Below are 19,795 nucleotides of genomic sequence, written 5' to 3'. Positions count from 1 at the left end.
TAGTTATATTTGATTTTTTAATTAAAAAAGTGACATGGTAATAGTTGAGTATTCAATCAAAAACAATTTTGGTTAAAATTATGGAGTGATTCAAACTTCTAACCTCGTGGTCGAGGAGGTAAATTTTTATCAGTAAAGCTATTGATATTTACTCTTTTGATGTTAGAAATTCAAATTTTCATGTCTCAATTTGTTATACTAAAAAAATAACTTATATTAATGCAGAAATAAAGGGTTAAAGCTTGTATTAGAACCTCTCCCACATGAATTTGTCATTATTGAGAAGTAACAAAATTTTGAATTGACAAATTGTTTGTGGATTTAACCAATAAACTTCTTGATATGATACAATATCACATAGGTTTGAAAAAACATAAAAATAGGAAAACAAAACACAAATATTGAAATCCAAAGAATGAATTTATATATTTTTTTAAAACCACAATTTAATATTCAAAGAGTTAAAATGTCAATTTTGGATCAAATGGGAGATTATTGTACTTTGAAATATATAAATATATATATATATATAATATATATATAACCACACACACACACATCCTCAACAACTAAAAAGATAACTTGTCATTTTCTTTACCAAATCTCCCTTCTTTTCCCTCTGAAAACTGTCTAAATTATCACTAAAAGAAGGTGTGAAACTTACCCCCTCAGTTTCTTTGGTCAAATTCTTCCATTTGAAGTTTCCAAATAATTTGTATTTGGACAAATTACAAAAACTATTCCTAAGACATAATGTGAGTTATAATTATATCCTCAAACTTACCATCGTAAAAATTGAACCCTCAAACTTATATCAATGTTAAAATTAGACCTTCAAACTTGCATAATTGTAGAAATTGTAACAGTGTAAGTTTTGAGCATTCAATTTCTATCATTTAATGGTTCAATTTCTACTAATATTATGAGTTTGAAGATCCAATTTCAATCCTTCTAGAAGTTTGAAGGTATAATTTATACAATTGAAAGTTATAAAGGTATAATTATAACTAATACTTCATGATGGTTTTTGCAGTTTGCCTTTAATATTTCTTATCTTCTCTCACACCCTTTAAACTGTCCTAAAGAGGAAAGGAGCATGAGAGTAAGAAAGACCTATTTTCAAAAGATACAGAATGGAATTTGAGTACATTCTTACCAAAGATTTTATTTTTATTGAAGAAGAGAAAAGGTAGCTTCATTATTCCACTTACATTACCAACAATACATTTCAATGATTATAAAAGCATGTGATATAGAATTCTATAATTCTATAACTAGAAAGAAGGATCTTGTTTTTCTTTCGTCATCTGCAAATTATAGTGAAAGAAGAATAAGATGTTTTTCTTATATCTATTTGTAGCTGTCATCCTTGAATTAGGCTAAAAAAAATACATCATTTCTCATATTTAGGACTTTGTGGAAACAGAAAAAAAAAATCTTCTTAGGGAAAAATCACAAGGAAATGAATTAATATCAACTATCAGTTGCTAAATTACTAATTTAGCCACCTGCCACCACTCCATCCTAAAGAAAGGAAGTGAAAGAAAGAGAGAGGCTCGAGTCCAAAAGAGGAAAAGTTATGGGGAGACCTTCAAGCCCTTCAATACAGAAGAAAGTAGACAAAGCTTCTGTGGAGCTCTTTGCTTGTAATCTTTTTCCAAGGCTGTTGCTGCTAAAGACTGCAGCTCTGGACCCTCCTTGTCTTCCTTGTTTCGACCTCTCGTCAGTTGTGCAATGGCAGATGTACACTGGTTAACAAAAGAAAAAGAAAAAAAGAAATCAGTTCTAACAAACACAGAATGCGAGGAACTCTAGGCAAACCACTTTTTGTTTCTTGTTTTTGTTGAATTATAATTCTGGTCTGGTTCTTTGGACTTTCATTATTTCATTTCAATCCTCACATGGCACCCTGTGGAATGACACCTTGATATGTTATATGTATCATGCGTATGAAAAGCTAAAGTGGTATCGCGTCAACGTCTAGGATGCGCCATGTCGGGTTTTGTTGCTATCTTTTAGATAAATAATGAGAGGACCAAATCGATACGATAAAGAGAATAATGACTACAATGAAATGAGTGAAACTATATGGACAAGAAACATTCATTGTTAGAATTTAACTCAGTTTTATGATAAAAGCTGACAAAGTCTTCACATAGAAAAAGCACATGAATTGAGATATTAAGCGAAAAACGAAGCATATACTCCATTACAGAGAAATGTGCATCAAATGGATGGTTATAATGAATATAAAAAATTGCTATATGCAGAAGATTGCCAGAGAGTGCTTACCAAGCAAATGCCAAACAGGGCTCTTGTATTTTTGCCCCCAGTCAAGTCTATAGTAGATGCGTAGTATTTCTTTGCTGTCTGAAGGTTTTCTAGGCCGCCTAATGTGTAAAGTACCTGTATACAAGAATGTTTCGAGTGATTACTTGAAGCAAAGTTAAAGAAAAGGGTAAAACAAAGTTTAACTAAGACTTCATTTTTGGCCAAAACAAGCAACAAAGTTTAACTAAGACTTCATTTTTGGCCAAAACAAGCAACAAAGTTTAACTAAGACTTCATTTTTGCCCGAAAACAAGGACAGTTTCTAGAATTTCCAACATGAAAATCAAAACTAGAGAAGGCAAGTTTGAGCAAGGTATATCGATAAGCAACACCATAACAAATGAGAGCTCCTTTCTCCACGTGTTTTTTTTTTCCCCCAAATAATTGGGGCGTAGGGGCTCCAGTTACGGCCCACCCCATTAAAATGATTCACCCACCCTAAGACTAACCCCATGAGAAAATGAGTTTCAATTTTCAAATTTTCCATGTAGAGCTTAAAACCTTGGAGAGAATCTCCAAGCATTCCAAATCCTCAATATCAGGGCCACCTCCTTGGATGCTCCTCAGGATGAAACTGGATCAGGCGTCCAACTTAAATTTCGTTCGATTAACTTGCAAAAAAAGGCATTTTCTTTGGCCTATACGGTACCAAACCCAAACAATTCAAACACACAGCCTACAACGTCAGTAAATATCAAAAGGTGGCCAACTCCACTATCACACCATCTAATACCTAAATTACTTACCTTGCTATGGCACAACTTCAAGGTGCTCTAAACCAAACGTGAAAGCATTGATTTTGTCATTAAACTCTTTGGTTTACAGACAACAGATTTACAAGAGAAACAAAGATAAAAATAAAAAAGCACTCTGACTAATTCACATGCAACTTTAGCTGCATACAACAAAGCCCAAAAATCACATTAACAGTGATGAGATCTTTCAAGTCTTTGAAATGCCTTCTAGTTTGTATCAATTGTGAGGCTTGCAAGCCGGAAAGATGACACTTCTGTCCTGTTGTAAGGGGTTCTCACCTTCTGACTTGTTTAACACTTCTGTTGGATCATATCCTAAGACCCTTATTCTCTAGCAATGGAAGGTTAACTTGTCCAATCATTCTTTAGTGGGAATTCTATATATTTTCTTCCTTTCTTTAAAATTCTCTGTGTCCAAAACTCTGGAAAGACCCATGAGAAACCTTCTGCGAGGTGGCCTAGCAGACATGAGGATCGTGTCCATGTCCAAGGAGTTAAGGCAAGGAGTATTGGGAAGTTGGCTGTCTTGGTTATGGACTACTAGCAATCACATTTTTGTCTGACTCTTTTCGTTATTGTGAGCAAATATGGCTCAGTCTGCAAGGTAGGTCACGACTGTGGTGTCTCCAGGTGCATCTGAGCCACTTTTCATTGTCTCCCTAGCTTTAGAAACATCATGAAATTCTTGGTGGCATTGGATTTGTTTTAGGAAGGTTTTTGGATAAATTTACAATCTTATTTCCTCACTATTTCTCAATTTCAACAGAAGAGTTTATCCAATATTTCTATTTCCATTTTAGAAGACCTATTTGTGATTGTGAGTTATAACTTCTAAGATTTGTCTACACTTCTTTTGGTATTACAATGAGTTTGCCTTTCCCCAAATATCGATGAACACTTGGACTTTTAGCCTCATCTTCCTTTCAGTTTTGCCTGTTAAATGTTTCATCCCAACCCGCACATCCCCCACCTAATCCCACTCTTGAAGGCTACAATTCCAAAGAAAATGAAGATTTTACCTTGGTTGGTGTCCACCTGGGGGAGGATAAGCACCATGGAATCTGTCAAAGATTACATTGTTCTGGGCCCAATGGCGTGCATCGTATAAGCAGCAACGAAGGATCTAGATTATGTGCTTTTTGGAGGTTTCTATTTATCAGATGTCCCCAAAGGAATACTTCTTGGAGGTTTCTCTTAGCCGTCAGGTTCTTGGGGAAACAACTTTCTCACTATTTTACTATTTGTGGAATGCATCACTTGAAAGAAACAAGAAAATCTTAAGAGATGCTGAGAGGTCCTATGAGATGTTTGGAGTGTTAATTCACTTCCATGTCTCTCTCTAGCTGTCCTCCCCTCCCCCCCCCCAGTGTTTCGTAATTATCCTTTCATTACAAACGAGTAGCTATTGTATAAAAAATAAGCTAGTATAGCTCAACTGACATATGGACGTGTTAGCGACCAAGAGGTCTCTGCTTGAATCCCCCTACTCCTATTGTACTACAAAATAAATGGTTTATTACTTCGATTGGGTATTTCTTTTAGCCCCCCTCATTTTGTACTTTCTTTTGTCGGAATAAAAGCTTATTAAAATTAAACGCAAAATAAATCGATAAAAATACACTACAAACCATATAAGGGGAGACTATTCCGTGTTCCCCATCAGGTTACTCTCAAATTCTGGACAAAAAAATTATTTAAACAAAGCTCAATTAGTTATTGCATCTTATCTTAATAAGTGATTATCAATTAGTTGATTTCCTTCTTATACAGGGAGTCCCCCTTTTTTGTGGGCCTGATTTTTGTATGTCCATGTATTCTTTCTTTCTTTCCTTCCTTTTTTGCAATGAAAGTTGTTCTTATAAAAACAATCAATTAGCACAAGAAAACAAAAGCATCTTGCAACAATCAACGAGGTACTACCTAAAAATGCTTTATTGTGCAGCAAAAACTCCTCAAAGCAAGAAATCTACCTAGGAACTAAAGATAGCATGGTGGAGAAGAAATGACTCAGGAGAATAACATGGTTATCATAGATGTTAGAGAAAGTCAGCTTTTGACAAATGAGATGGCAGGAGGAGAAAGGCATAATTTGGCAATCATGTGATCTCACAACGGACCCAAGCAGCCAACTCCAACATGAAACTCTAACAAAGTATTTGCAAACTTTATATACCTTTCCCAAATATAGGCTCTTCCAACATGCTTTCCCACAATAAACTCCCCAAAAATATTACAATTAAAGAAATGGAAGATATGAGCCATCAAGGTTAAAGAGCCACTTACATCTGCATAAGCTAAGTGAAACAGAGGAACTGTGGGCTGAGATAGTATAAGCTCCTCATAGCAAAAAACTGCTTGCTTGTACCTAAGATACAGATACAAAATACAAACTTCTCAATAAGGAACTCTAAGACAATTTGGACAAGTACTGATTGATAGAAAGGAACTTGAAAAGGGAAATTACTCACATTTGGAGAGAGATATATAGTTCAGCCAGTTCTCTCCAGGCATCATGATCAGCCATAAATCTATGATAAAGGGAGGAAAAAAAAATCCAGCCATGACTTTGGTAGAGTAGTAAAAAATCTGAAAGACACCTTTTTAAGCTTTTCAAATAAGAGGCATGCAAAAATCTGCTCACGTTTCAAGATATTTGTTAAGCCCTTCAATAGCCCCAGCAATATTGCCTTGTGCTTTAGCCAGAGCAACCCTCCTTTTATGTACTATCTGTTCAAGTGTAAGGAAGGAAAATAAAATATCCGAAAGGCTTATATAATTATATGTTTAGTTTACCATATATATCAAGTGATTAAACTCATAATAGAATACCACCATTAAATCAAAATTGCTCGTGAAAATATAATAGAAAAATTAAAAATATATAAATATCACTTCACAAAGAACAGCTAAAATAATTACTTGGTCACATGGATTTTCTTCTAGAAGACTAGCGTAAGCTTTTTCTGCCTCAGCCCACAATCCCTTTGCTTCAAGCAACATAGCCTCTAGCCTCCCTGTGACAAGGCAACCCCATAATCCATCAAAGTGCTTATAATATTCATATACCCAGAATCTTATCGTTTCAACAATATGCAAGTGGCTGATGCTAATCAACAGAAATTCCATTCATGATGAGAAAAGCCGGTTGAGACTGGATACTGAGTTCCAGGAATTCGTAAAGTTGCAAATATAATTACTGCCACAGATTGTAGTTAGATCCTATGAAATGCAATTGTAGAGTGTCTACCAAAAAATTCCCTTGGAATTTGGAAACACAATGGTACGTTAAGTGAAATCATTTTCCACGAGGACAAGCAGTTCAGTCAGGAAAAAGATAATAGTCGAAGGGGTCCCCATGATTTGACTCCAATACAACAAAACAAGAATAAGTGATTGGTTTATTCCCCATTCCTCTTGCGCGTGACACACCAGACTGCGGAAAGGTTCCACATCACTCGTCAGATTTCTTCTGAATTTTTTCACCAAGTATTTATGCCATCCAAACTTAGACACCAAAAGAAAAACCTATACCTTCTTAGGAGTTGAACATTTCCCCTTCAAATAGACTTGCATAACACCCAGTTAAGGATGGATCCCAAAGCTACTACTACTACTACAGGATCCTAGAAGTAGAATAAAGAAATTAGATGAAAATAGCCAGGTTGCTCCTAAAGCCACCACTATACATCCCTCCCTTGCCTCAAATTGAAAATTTCCAGCACATCCATCGCTAAACTAAACCCATCCATCCACCAATCCATCCTTTAGTTCCTTCTCAATTCAGCTTTAAAGACAAAACACCAGCCTTTAAGTTCCAACAGCTTCTAACAGTAGCCTAGTGATAATCAACAAGACAATGGATGTGACTCAAAACATTTTAGAAACACTAATGAACTTTAAATGATAAGCAAGATGGTCTAGTAAATCCAGTGATTTTGAATGAGCATGTCAATTTTACAATTTTTTTCACCATGAAATATTAAAAATTTTAGAAATAAGCTAATTTGGGTTGAAATTTCTTTTATAAACCCTTCTAAGACATTACATCTTCAAGCGTATGAATTTTACTATTCCAGCTTCAAAATGGAACTTTTCAACCTAAGAGCCCCTGCAAAATATGTATTTTGGTAAGCAAGCCTTGATGCGTCTATATGTCCCATTTCTTTACAAAATGACATGTCATCACAACCACGTTGTGTTCTTATCACAAGCTCATGCCCATGCTTTATATATTATTGGATTTAATAAACTTGTGTACAAATGGAATGATGAGTGATGAAGGGAATGATAAATATAACAAGGAGGTAAACCATGAAATTAGAATATGAATCACAGAACTAAGATAACATATACCATAGATCAGCCATACATCTAACCATGAATGAACTGAAAAAGACAGCAATTATAATAAATGATTCAAAAATAGAAGAGGACAAAATGAATAGAGAGAAATCATCCCCTTAAAGTCACATATATAAATGGTATATATAACATCCGTAGCTTAATTATATTATCCAGTATGAGGTATAACCAGCGAAAGTGGTTTTTTCAGATGATAAGACTTAAAAGCATAAGGACCTAATTCATTATTGTCTTGAATTCCATTCATTGCCTTAACATGGTTTTAAGGGCGCAGATGAACAACCTTTCTCCCTTTTTTACAAGTTTTTTAATTTCAAATACGTCATCCTATTGAACTTGCTGCAATTAAGAATTTAAACCTAAAAAATACATAACCTCTCTCAGTTCACTGATGCAAAGCTATAGAACTTTACTTGACCCTACAACATTGGGTAATAAAAAAGAAGTTGCCACATTGTGGCATATTTATCAAAGGTGAATTGGCCAGCCACTCGAGTGGTTTTCAATCCATGGCTCAGCAGCTCAATCACCTTCGCTCCACCATTAGGGTCACCATAGGTTTGTATATTTGTTTATTTATTATAATTTTTTTTTTAAAAAAAACTTTTTATTTAAATAATGACAAGAGACTAATACTCAAATTACGATGAAACCAAAAAAGAGAGCAAACAAAACAAGAGACAATACAAGAGAAATTAAGCAGAAAATATAAAAGTGTTAGAATTAAGGGGTTTTGTTGATAGTTTATAGCCCTAAGAGTATTTTAGTATTTTACTTTACCTTAGGTTTATTTCCTTTTTTATTTTAGGACTTGCTAGAGCCTATAAATATGACTTCTATTGTAACTTTAATTATGTGTTAAAAATAATAATAATAAAAAAAAGACTCTATATCTTGGTTTTTTCTCCCTGTCCTAGGGTTTTCCACGTAAACCTAATGTTCTCTATTTTTCATCTTTTAACATGGTATCAGAGCGTGGTGACGAAACCCTAGCCGTCATCGATGAAAACCACCCGATGCAAGATAATCTTAGTTCTGCACCAGCCCCACTTCCACCGCAGCTGCCGATGGGGCCTCTGACCACTGCCGCCACCGCTGATACTGCTGTCCAAGCCGCGGTTAATCGGTATCTTTAGTCCTTGATATCCGTCCAACTCTAGCGCTAGCACAACCCTTTGATGGAAACCCTAGCGTCAGCCCTTTTTCACAATGTCGTTGGCGCTCCTCCCTTGTTATCGGGAGCTACCGCTGCCTATCCCTCCAGCCTCATTGCCAGTAGCTGAAACCTACACCTTGAAGCCAAGATTGGTGAGTTGTCCGCCTACCACAGAGGTAAATCCCCTGCCACGGCAACACCGAGAATCCCTGGCTCCTTTCCCTTTTAGCCGCAAGCAACCTATCTGCAGTCGTCGGGCCTTCCTCATCATGAGCCGCATAGTTATGAACATCAAGGTTTGATTGGTTTATCTCCGATAATAGCTCAACAACAGTTGGCAAATCTTCAGGCAAGTTTTCAACAACAAATCACTGCTCTTGAGCTAGCCCTAGGCATTTCCACAAACTTAAATTCTAGTATAGTGAATTATGATATTCCTTCCGATCTACCGATGTATTCAAAGAATCTGATAACCTCTTTCCCTGCTTTAATTACTGCAAACTATTTTTCTAGATCTATGGAAAATTCTATAGGGTTAATTGCAGAAAAAAAGTTGAATGACCAAAATTATTTCTCCTGGTCTCAATCCATTAAAATGACTCTTGAGGGGCATCACAAGTTTGGGTATCTAACTGGTGAGATACCAAGACTTAGGCCAAAGGATCCTCAGGAGTGCATTTGGAAAGGAGAAGACTCCCTGTTTCGATCACTGTTGATTAATAATATGGAACCTCAAATAGGGAAATTGTTGTTGTATGCTACAACTGCTCGAGATATCTAGGATGCAGTTCAGAAATTATATTCTAAGAGGCAGAATGTGTCTCGTCTTTACACTCTGCGTAAACATGCTCACGAACGCAAACAGGGGACGATGGATGTCACTTGATACTTTAACAAATTGTCCTTAATCTGGCAGGAAATGGACCTGTGTCGTGAAATTATTTGGGATTGCCCTTGTGAAGGTATTCAGTATTCCAAGATTGAGGAAGTCGATCGTGTCTATGATTTCCTAGCTGGTTTGAACTCCAAGTTTGATGCAGTACGAGGTCAAATACTGGGACGGAGGCCTATACCTTCTCTTATGGAAGTATTCTTTGAGGTTCGTCTAGAGGAAAACAGAGCCAGTGCTATGAACATCACGACTATATCTGCTACTGACTTTGCTTCTTTTAATGCAAAATTATTTGGTTCTGATAGTGACAAGCAAAATGGGAAACAGACCCCGGTGTGTGAACATTGCAAGAAACCCTGGCATATGAAAGATTAGTGTTGGAAGTTACATGATAACCACCGAATGGCAGAAAACGTCCTCCAAATGACAGGCCCAATCCTAGTGGGGCTCTTATGAATGAATCTGCAAGAGCCCCCCAGTCACAACCTCAGGTGAAATGCCAAAATGACCTTGGTGTCTCTTCCTTTGGGGCTGTTGCTCAATCAGGTACCTCTCAATCCTTAAATCTCCTCAGCATTGATGGTAAGAAACCATGGATAATTGATTCAGGAGCTACAGATCATTTGACTGGATCTTCTAATAATTTTCTATCATATCTTTTGAGTGCTAGTAATGAAAAGATTCGGATCGCAGATGGGTCCTTTGCTCCTATTGTGGGCAAGGGTCATATTTCTCCTTTTGATGGTTTAACTTTACAGAATGTGCTGCATGTACCCAAAATATCTAACAATTTACTATCTATTAGTAAGATAACTAGAGATTTGAATTGTCATGTTGCCTTCTCACTAGATAATGTTTTCTTTTAGGACTTGAACTCGGGGAAGACGATTGGCTGCCCGACACAATAGGGGACTCTATTTCTTTGATGATGATGCTTCCTTTAGGTCTTGTTATAGGACTAGTTTGTTGTCTTCTTATTTTTCAACTTCAGAAAAAGATTGTATGTTGTGGCATTTTCGCCTTGGTCATCCAAATTTCAAATATATGAAATATTTATTTCCTCATTTATTCAATAAAGTTGATATCTCTTCTCTATCTTGTGATGTGTGCATTCGTGCAAAACAGCATAGGGTCACCTTTCCATCTCAACCTTACAAACCTTCTCAACCCTTCACCCTTATTCATAGTGATGTTTAGGGTCCCTCGAGTATTACCACCTCTTCGGGGAAACGGTGGTTTGTGACCTTTATTGATGATCATACCCGTCTTACATGGGTTTTTCTCATCACTGATAAATTTGAGGTTTCATCGGTATTTCAACAATTTTACACTATTGTTGAGACTCGGTTCAACACCAAAATTGCTATTCTTTGTAGTGATAATGGTCGTGAGTTCTTTAATAATACTCTTCGTGATTTTCTGTATTCTAAAGGCATTGTCCACCAAAGCTCGTGTGCCTATACACCTCAACAGAATAGGGTGGTTGAAAGGAAAATCGTCACCTTCTTGAGGTTGCACGGTCTCTCATGCTGCCTACTTCACTTCCATCTTACTTATGGGGGGGATGCAATTCTGACTGCAGTTCATCTTATTAATCAAATGTCTTTATGTGTCCTCCAACTCCAAACCCCTCTTGAATGTCTCAAGGAGTCATACCCTACCACGTGGCTTATTCATGATATTCCTTTTCGAGTTTTTAGGTGCACTGCCTTTGTCCATAGTCATACCCCAAACCAAACTAAGTTTATCCCTCGTGCTCAGAAATGTGTCTTCATTAGGTATCCCCTTCACCACCAACGAGGTTATAAATGCTTCCACTCTTCTTCCCGAAAATGCTTCATCTCCATGGATGTAACGTTCCTTGAGGATAAACTTTTTTTTCCTGTTAGTCATCTTTAGGGGGAGAGTACTAGTGAAGAGACTAATTGGTCCGCATCTTCAATCCCTATTGACCTTCCTGAACTCCTTCCTAAACCCATCTTGAGTGTCCATGACACCGTACCCACTAAACAAGTTCCTTGGATAACCTACTATAAGAAGAATCTTAGAAAGGAAATGGTGTCCCCTATTGCTCCGCCGACTCCGGTGCATGAATATGAACCAATGCAAGCTCAAGGTACTACTGGCCCTGATAATACTAACTTGTGTGTTGAGGATGATATTGTTGATTTGGCTGAGAATGACGGGAATGATATGCTAGTTCCAAAGAATAACAAGGTTGCAAGTAGTGATGAGACTTCGACAGAAACACGAGAGGCTGAAATTCTTCATCATGTTGGAAAATGTAATCAAAATCCCATTAAAGATGAGGAATCAGACAAATCAGAGGATTATGATATCCTTGACTTGACATGCCCATGGCATTGAGAAAGGGCACCAGATCCTGCACCAAGTACCCCATGTATAGTTGTATGTCTTACAGTAATCTGTCTTCTGAGTTCAGGGCGTTCACTACCAGCCTTGATACAGTAACAATATCGAAAAACTTACATATAGCAATGGAAATTCCTGAGTGCGTTCACTACCAGCCTTGATACAGTAACAATATCGAAAAACTTACATATAGCAATGGAAATTCCTGAGTGGAAGACTGCAGTCGTGGAAGAAATGAGAGCTCTTGAAAAGAATAATATGTGGGACCTTGTTGCTTTTCCTAAAGGGCATAAAACAGTTGGGTGCAAGTGGGTATTCATTCTGAAGTATAAATCAGATGGAACTCTAGATAAGTATAAGGCCAGACTTGTAGCAAAAAGGTTTACTCAAACTTATGGGAAAGATTATTCTGAGACTTTCACCCCTATAGCGAAGTTAAACACAGTCTGGGTTCTTTTTTAAACAATCCCCAAGAGTGTGGTTCGACAGGTTTACTACCTTTGTTAAGTCCCAAGGTTTCACTCAGGGACACTCTGATCACACGTTGTTTACAAAAAGATTAGTATCTGGGAAAATTGTTGTTTTGATGATATTATCTTGTCAAGAGATGATGATGCTGAGAACATTAGATTGAAAAAGAAAATGGCTGATGAGTTTAAGATCAAAGATCTAAGGAATCTAGAGTTTTCCCTTGGAGTGAAGGTGGCAAGATCAAGGGAAGGGATCTCTGTCTCACAACGAAAATACACCTTTGACCTGTTAAAAGAAACAGGTATGACTGGATGTAGACCTGCTGACACTCCTATTGAATTCAATGTGAAACTGGGAGATTCTGCTGACAAAGTTCCTGTTGATAAAGAGAGGTATCAGCGTCTAGTGGGAAAGCTGATTTACTTGTCTCACACTAGACTAGATATTTCCTATGTTGTCAATGTTAGTCAGTTTATGCAGGCACCCAACAAAAAACATATGGAAGCTGTGAATCGGATTCTGAGATATTTGAAAAGCTCATCAGGTAAAGGTCTGATGTTCAGAAAAATTGACAGGAAATGCATTGAAGCTTATACCGACTCTAATTGGGCAAGATCAGTTATTGACAGAAAGTATACCTCTAGGTATTGAACTTTTGTGTGGGGTAACCTAGTTACTTGGAGAAGTAAGAAGAAAAGTGTTGTTGCTAGAAGCAGTGCTGAAGCTAAATACAAAGCTATGAGTTTGAGAATCTATGAAGAAATCTGGTTGAAGAAAGTTCTGTCTGATCTACACCAAGACAGTTTCTACCTATGAAGCTTTATTGTGATAATAAAGCGGCTATAAGCATAGCCAATAATCCTATACAACATGATAGAACGAAATATGTGGGGATTGACAGACACTTTATAAAAGGGAAACTGGACAATGGCAATATCTATATTCCATCTATTCCATCTAGTCAACAAGTTGCTGATGTTCTCGCCAAAGGGTTACTCAGGCAAAGTTTTGACTCATGTGTTAGTAAGTTGGGTCTGATTGACATCTATGCCTCAACTTGAGGGGGAGTGTTGGAAATAAGGGGTTTTGTTGATAGTTTATAGCCTCAAGGGTATTTTAGTATTTTACTTTACCCTAGGTTTATTTCCTTTTTTATTTTAGGGCTTGCGAGAGCCTATAAATATGACTTCTATTGTAACTTTCATTGTGTGTTAAAAATAATAAAAAGAGACTCTCTATTGTGGTTTTTCTCCCTGTTCTAGGGTTTTTTACGTAAATCTAGTGTTCTTTATTTTCTATCTTTTAACAAAAAGCATTCAAATTCCAACAAAGATCTTGAATAGAATAATCTACAAAATGCTTGCAGAGAGGAAGAAGCCTTAAGACGAACCTGAATAGTATTTTCATATGTTATGGGAAGTTTAATTATCAGAAATGAAGACAAATAGAGGGTCAACCTCAATTACAAAATCATACAATAATACAAGTGTGGGAAAGAAATGATAATTTATTTTTAACGTACCAACTCTTTTACTCTGTGGAAATTTCTTCTGAAGAACCTCTATGCAATCCTACAAAATATTGCAGAGTGTAAGGCATTACATCAGTCCAAGGCGAGAAATTCTCAAAACCAAGAGTCATCAAATGACTAGACTAAAATGAGCTCAACCAATCTGCAATTGGAGTAGTAACCAAAGAAGTGTAAATTGCACCTTCGCAACATCTATAGCTTGGCAGTCCAGTGCTGCAATAGCTACCTGTTCGTACAGGGTCCATTCTACACCAAGCAATATATAATTAGAACATGTTTCCAAAAATTTTGAATCGATGAGAAAGAAAGATCTTTAATAACAGATCTTCTACCATACAATACGAAAGTAACAAAAGGGGGGTAAGAGAGAGAAGGTGGTCTCACTTTTGTTTCAAAAGAAGTTCATGTCTTTTCCTACCTTTAAGAAAATAATTCCTGGAGCTCTATAATTTTTCCACAATACATAAGTGAAAATGCATATGTAAAATAAGTTCTATTTGCTCCCTGAACGGGAAAATTGTCATAAAGAACCTTTAAATGTTTCTATTTTTCAGAACTAGAACCCTTTTAGAAAATTCGTTGAAATAGTTTTTTTCGATCATCTCGATCGAGATCAACCACCAAGATTTCGATAAAAAATTAACTTTTTCATCTTATCGATTCTTTTGGACTTTCTCGGTGAAATCTCGCCCACGATCAATACCAACATTCTACTAATTTTTTCAAATCTTATACCAAATCTTATATATTTTGAAATTTTCTCCAATTTCGATTATCTTTACCAAAACTTACATAATTTTCAAATCTTTCACCCAATTTCTGGTTCCACAATGATCTAAATTTCCAAATTTTTCGAGATGGATCTCAGGTGATTGCACTAATTTTTAAATTTTGGGAAAGATCAAATTTTGTCAAAAAAAAAAAAAAAAAAGATTTGGGAAATATAGAATCTTGGTGTTAATATGTGGGAGATTTTACCGAGAAAACTCAAATATATAGAATCTCAGGCAAGATTAACAGTGAGATTTCATCGAAAAGCCCAAAACTTTCGAAATGAATGAAAAGATGAACTTTTTATCGAAATCACTGTAGTCGATCTCGGCCGAGATGGATCTAGAAAAACTATTCAACAAATTTTCAAAAAGGGTACTAGTTGTGAAAGATGGAAACTTTTGGGGGCTAATTCTGACAATTTTCCTCCCTGGACCAACTACCCCACGTACATCAGCCATAAGGTGTGAGAGCCAAAAATTTGAAGAACATGATGAAGAAAAACTCACATATAAGGTTTCTTCTAATAAACTATTCAACCATAAAACACAGTTACTCATCCAAAGATTTAATGAGAAATGCATAAATTTACAGTTGCTCTTTTCTTTAAAGCTGTTGCTATCTTTTGTCCTGCTAATTTTTATATTACAATCAGCAATTAAGCAGTAATCATGATACAGAAATCCAAACCAAAATCACAGTGCATAATGCAAAAAGCTCCACCACTGAATTCAAACTCAAATAAACAAAGCATGCATGGCAGTGCAAAGCTTAATTATATGAAAAGGCCTCAATTAAGTCAAATCTACTTGACAATGATTCAAACCAAATTGATTCATCCAAAATCCAAACATTACAAAGCAAGCGAAACTTCAAAAGATCATTCAAACCCAGATCGAAGAATCAACAAACAGACTAAAACTCACCTTCTTGGCCAAGACCGGATCGCTTTCTGGAATCATTCAAGATCAATAATCCATAGTTTAAGACCTTATGAGAACGGCGAACCTTGAGCTTCCTAACGAGGCAAAGATACTCCCAAGCTCCTCCACCACCATTATCGACCTGGGTTTCGAGTCTGTTCAACTCGGCCTCCTCTGCTTTACTCACCATCTTCGCGAAATTCAGAGAGTGGCCGAGAAATTCGGATTGAGAATTACAAAGAAATTGGAGTTAAAGCACCCACGGTCTCGGCCCAGTTCCGTCGCCGGCCGGCTCTTTGGATCTAGTAGCGGCGATTGAGTGAAGAGAGAGAGAAGAGAGAAGAATTTGACTTGGATCGCACTTCTGGAAAACGGGTCGGATTCGATTTTTTCTTTTGGGTTTTGGGTTTTTTGGATTTTGGTTTTGTGGGTCTCATCAAAGGGTGTCCGTATATTTGTTCAATTTGGTGGATTTTCCATCTCATCATGTTCATGTTCTTTTTTTCAATTTCTTTTTATTATACCCTTTTTGTTGCTTTTGCTTTTGCTTTTGCCAATTGGATTAGCTAATTCCAATATGAGATCTAAGTACGTAGATTTGAAGTTTTATTTTCAAACTTTGAGGAAATGAGTACTTGATCATTAGGGTTGAGATAGGTTCATTTTGAAAGCATTTTTCTTTTTAGTTAAATTATACCAAATATCTTTCAACTTTGAAGTAATTTTCAATTATACTTCTAATTTTGAAATTTTGAAATTTTTTCCAACTTTCAAATTCATTTTTAAAAAAATACACTTGTAAAGTGTTTTTTTAAATCAAAGATTAAAATATTAATGTCGATATTGATATCAATTTGTCAATTTTATAGTATCAACGAATATCTTGACAAAATATTATAATCGACAAATGTTTTTGTAAATTACAATTTTAAAATTTATTTAGATTCATAATTAAGTTGAGTTTACTTCCAAACTAAGTTATGGATATTGTTATTAGCATTTTTGTTCATGTTGGACTAATATAAATGGCATTTTTTTTTCTTTAACAAGTATTGATAAAAAGACGAAGATTTTTATGGATATTTAATACCGATATCAAACCCTTCGATTTACGGATATATTGACATATTGACGGATATTTTTGTCTTGGTTAAAATAAGATGAAAATTGGTTAGATGACTAATGCGAAAATTTTGGAAGGTATATGTGGCATTGTTTACTATCATTCACATGAATTGATATGGTCGGTTGAATTGTGAAAATTGATTGTATAAATAATTTTTTTAAACCATATTTTTTAAATGAAATAAATGGTAAACCAAATCTTGATCTTCTATAATTATTTTAACTTAAAATATAGTTTTAATCAATTTCAAAGCTCGAGAGTTTTTTTTAACAAATTTCAAAACTCAAAAGTTAAAATTAGTCTTCCCAAAATTTAAGTACACAAGCGATAAAATACGTGTCTAAAGATCTTTAGAATATGATATTTATTAGTGAAATTCAATAACAAACTAATATAAATTTTATTAAGTTAAGTAATAAATATCTAACATAAAGATTAAAAATAATAAAATGGTTGATAGTCAAAACTATATATATATATATATATATATATATATTATTTTATATTAATTCGCAATAAATATAAGTTGCACTATTTGAAGATATTTGGAACACTTGGGACGTAAATTTTGATGGTGACATAAATTTTGAGTCAATATACTTTTGATGGGAGTAGTATAAGCTGTAAATTTTTTACATGAAATTAAAAGGTGATGGAATAACAATATAAATCGTCAATTAATTCAAGAATAATATCTTTGATGAATATTGGTTTTGTTGGCATGTTTGTGTAATTCAAGCTTAGAGATACATATGATACTAATACCTTTGTTTTGAATCTCTTGAGTATCAAAATTGATATGTTGTTCATGGGATAGTTTTTATGGGTAATTCTCCTAATATAATGAATAAACATATTAAATACATGTAAAAATTTTGGTTCCAACAAATAAATAAGATATATAAGATTTTAAATAAGTTGAAACTATAGAAATCTAATCAAGATTTAATTGAAACTAATGAAATAATAACAATATAAACTTTCAAGTACTAACAAAAACTACATGCTCAACATTAAATTTTAAAATAACACTTTATATAATTCCCTGCAAATTGAAAATTAAAAAGTGTTGTCGCTCTTTGATTGAATTCAACTGCTATATTTCTAAATCCAAAATAATTGTCATTGTTAATAATACACCCTTTTAAACCTTATCATTTACTTTCACCTTCGGTCTTCTCCCATTTTCCTCATTCAAACCCACTTCCATTCCTTGTCTATCGACCTAATTCTTATTTTATTTTTGCTTATTTTAATTTATCTCATTTGTCTCCTTAAAAAATAAAGAAAACGAAGCTAAATTTCCTACGAAATCAAAATTTAAATTTGAGAATAACCTAAATATTCGTTAATGTTGGAAATAAATCTAATAATCAATGTTGTACTAAAATTTAAACTTCATAATGGTTAATGGATATAATAATTCAAAATTTAAATATGAAGATAAAAATCATGTCAAAATTTAAATATCATGGTTAATGGATAATAATTTATCTAGGTTTCACTTTGACACGATCTAATATTTTTTTACGAATAATGAAAACTTCAATTATCATTCTGCAATTCTTTATATCATGACAGTCTTAAATGGAGATGGGACCAAAGAAAACAGGAAAGCTTGTATTTATTCTTTAAAAATATATAATTAGTATGTGAAAAGTTGTGTACCATTTGTAAGGGATGTGTTTATTCAAATTTTAGCTTTTATGTGAAGGGATACATTAAGAGAATTCTATAGTCGATATGAAAAGAAGTGATTATTATTTATTTAAAAAAATATTTAGTTATTATGCGAAATTAAAATTAAATTACATATTCTCAAGACAAAGTGATATAATTTTTTTCTAGTTATTATATTTGTCTGAACAGTATAAAATTGGAAAAGAAAAGTTAAAAATATCAACAAAAGCTCTAAAGAATACAAATAAAATTGTTTTTAATTATAAATGGTAGTTGAGCTATGCTCAAAACATTTTCCTTCGCTTCTCTCTATACTCTTCCACTCATGTGATGCCGTAGGAGGCTAATTTGTTGAAAACAATAATCTAAAAAAAAAAAAAGAGAGAGAGAGAAAAACACGAATAATTAATGAAAAAGGTATAATGGGCATTTAACAAAAATTGAAGGGCAAAATAAGGAGAGAAAGATTTTTCTCATATAACCCCTTTTAATATATTAGAGATAAATAAAATGTTCTAAAATTGAAGGGTATATTATGTAAACTTTATTTTATTTTATTTTTATTTTACAGCATGAATCCATATAAAATTTGTAATGAATTCGATTTACAGCATGAACGCACCTTGGGAAAAGCACATCATTCATGCTTGACTTAGGTTCGAGAGAGTTTCTAAATGTCAATGTTGATAAAAAAAAATGTTTAGATCACAATCTCAATTTTTTAAGAAAAGATAGGGAGAAAATGAATATTTCTATAAAAAATTATAAAATTCAAGAAATTCATTAAAAAAAAATTACATTAACACACATCACACCCTTTTGAAATTTAGTTACAAATTCTTGTAATTAATATTATTTTCATATTAGTGAAATTTTATTGATATTTTTTATTTATATTATTTCTTTATCATATAATGAAATGTCAACTCCTCTCATCTGGTTGGATTTTTGACAAAATATTAGAAGCGCATTGTTCAACATCTAAAAGATTTTAAAAAGTGATGAGTTTGTCCTATATTGAAAAAATTTAGAAAAGTCATAGGTTTGTCCTTCGTTGAAAAGACTTAGGAAAGTCATAGGCTTCAAGCGAGTCTATGCCTTTGGTTTTCAATTGTCCTGGTTAGAAGTACTCTAAGCTTAAGTGTATCAACTCTAGTTAAATTCACTTTTACGCATTACTTAGTTTGAGAGTGGGAAAAGAGTGTGATTATTATAAAATCTTTGAGAAAGTGTTATTGTAATTGGGATCGAGAGAGAATTGTTCGATGTGGTTATACGAATTTTTCACATAACTCCGAATTGAGAATTTTCCACATAAATTATTGTGTTTTCAATTTTATTGCCTTTCTTTTTCTTGAGTAGAAATGAGAGGTTTTTTCCAACACATATGTCAATGTCAATTTTATTGACCTATTGAAATGTTG

The 19,795-nt window shown here is 34.3% G+C and overlaps 1 protein-coding gene across 1 annotated transcript; it reads right to left on the bottom strand.

The window, feature by feature from the left end:
* Nucleotides 1–1,320: 1,320 nt before the first annotated feature.
* On the bottom strand, nucleotides 1,321–16,091 carry LOC120079837 (Protein prenylyltransferase superfamily protein). The gene is made up of 9 exons (XM_039034263.2): nucleotides 15,569–16,091; nucleotides 14,053–14,117; nucleotides 13,863–13,911; nucleotides 6,006–6,100; nucleotides 5,728–5,813; nucleotides 5,555–5,614; nucleotides 5,370–5,451; nucleotides 2,293–2,406; nucleotides 1,321–1,748 (listed from the first exon to the last, which is right to left on the bottom strand). The coding sequence occupies exons 1-9, from the start codon at nucleotides 15,753–15,755 to the stop codon at nucleotides 1,578–1,580; spliced, it is 909 nt and encodes a 302-aa protein (XP_038890191.1). The 5' UTR covers nucleotides 15,756–16,091; the 3' UTR covers nucleotides 1,321–1,577.
* Nucleotides 16,092–19,795: the final 3,704 nt, after the last annotated feature.

The sequence above is a fragment of the Benincasa hispida genome, chromosome 6, assembly GCF_027475165.1.
Source record: "Benincasa hispida cultivar pf3 chromosome 6, pf3_genome.v1.1, whole genome shotgun sequence".
NCBI lineage: Eukaryota > Viridiplantae > Streptophyta > Magnoliopsida > Cucurbitales > Cucurbitaceae > Benincasa > Benincasa hispida.
This window is presented reverse-complemented; position numbering and strand designations above follow the sequence as displayed.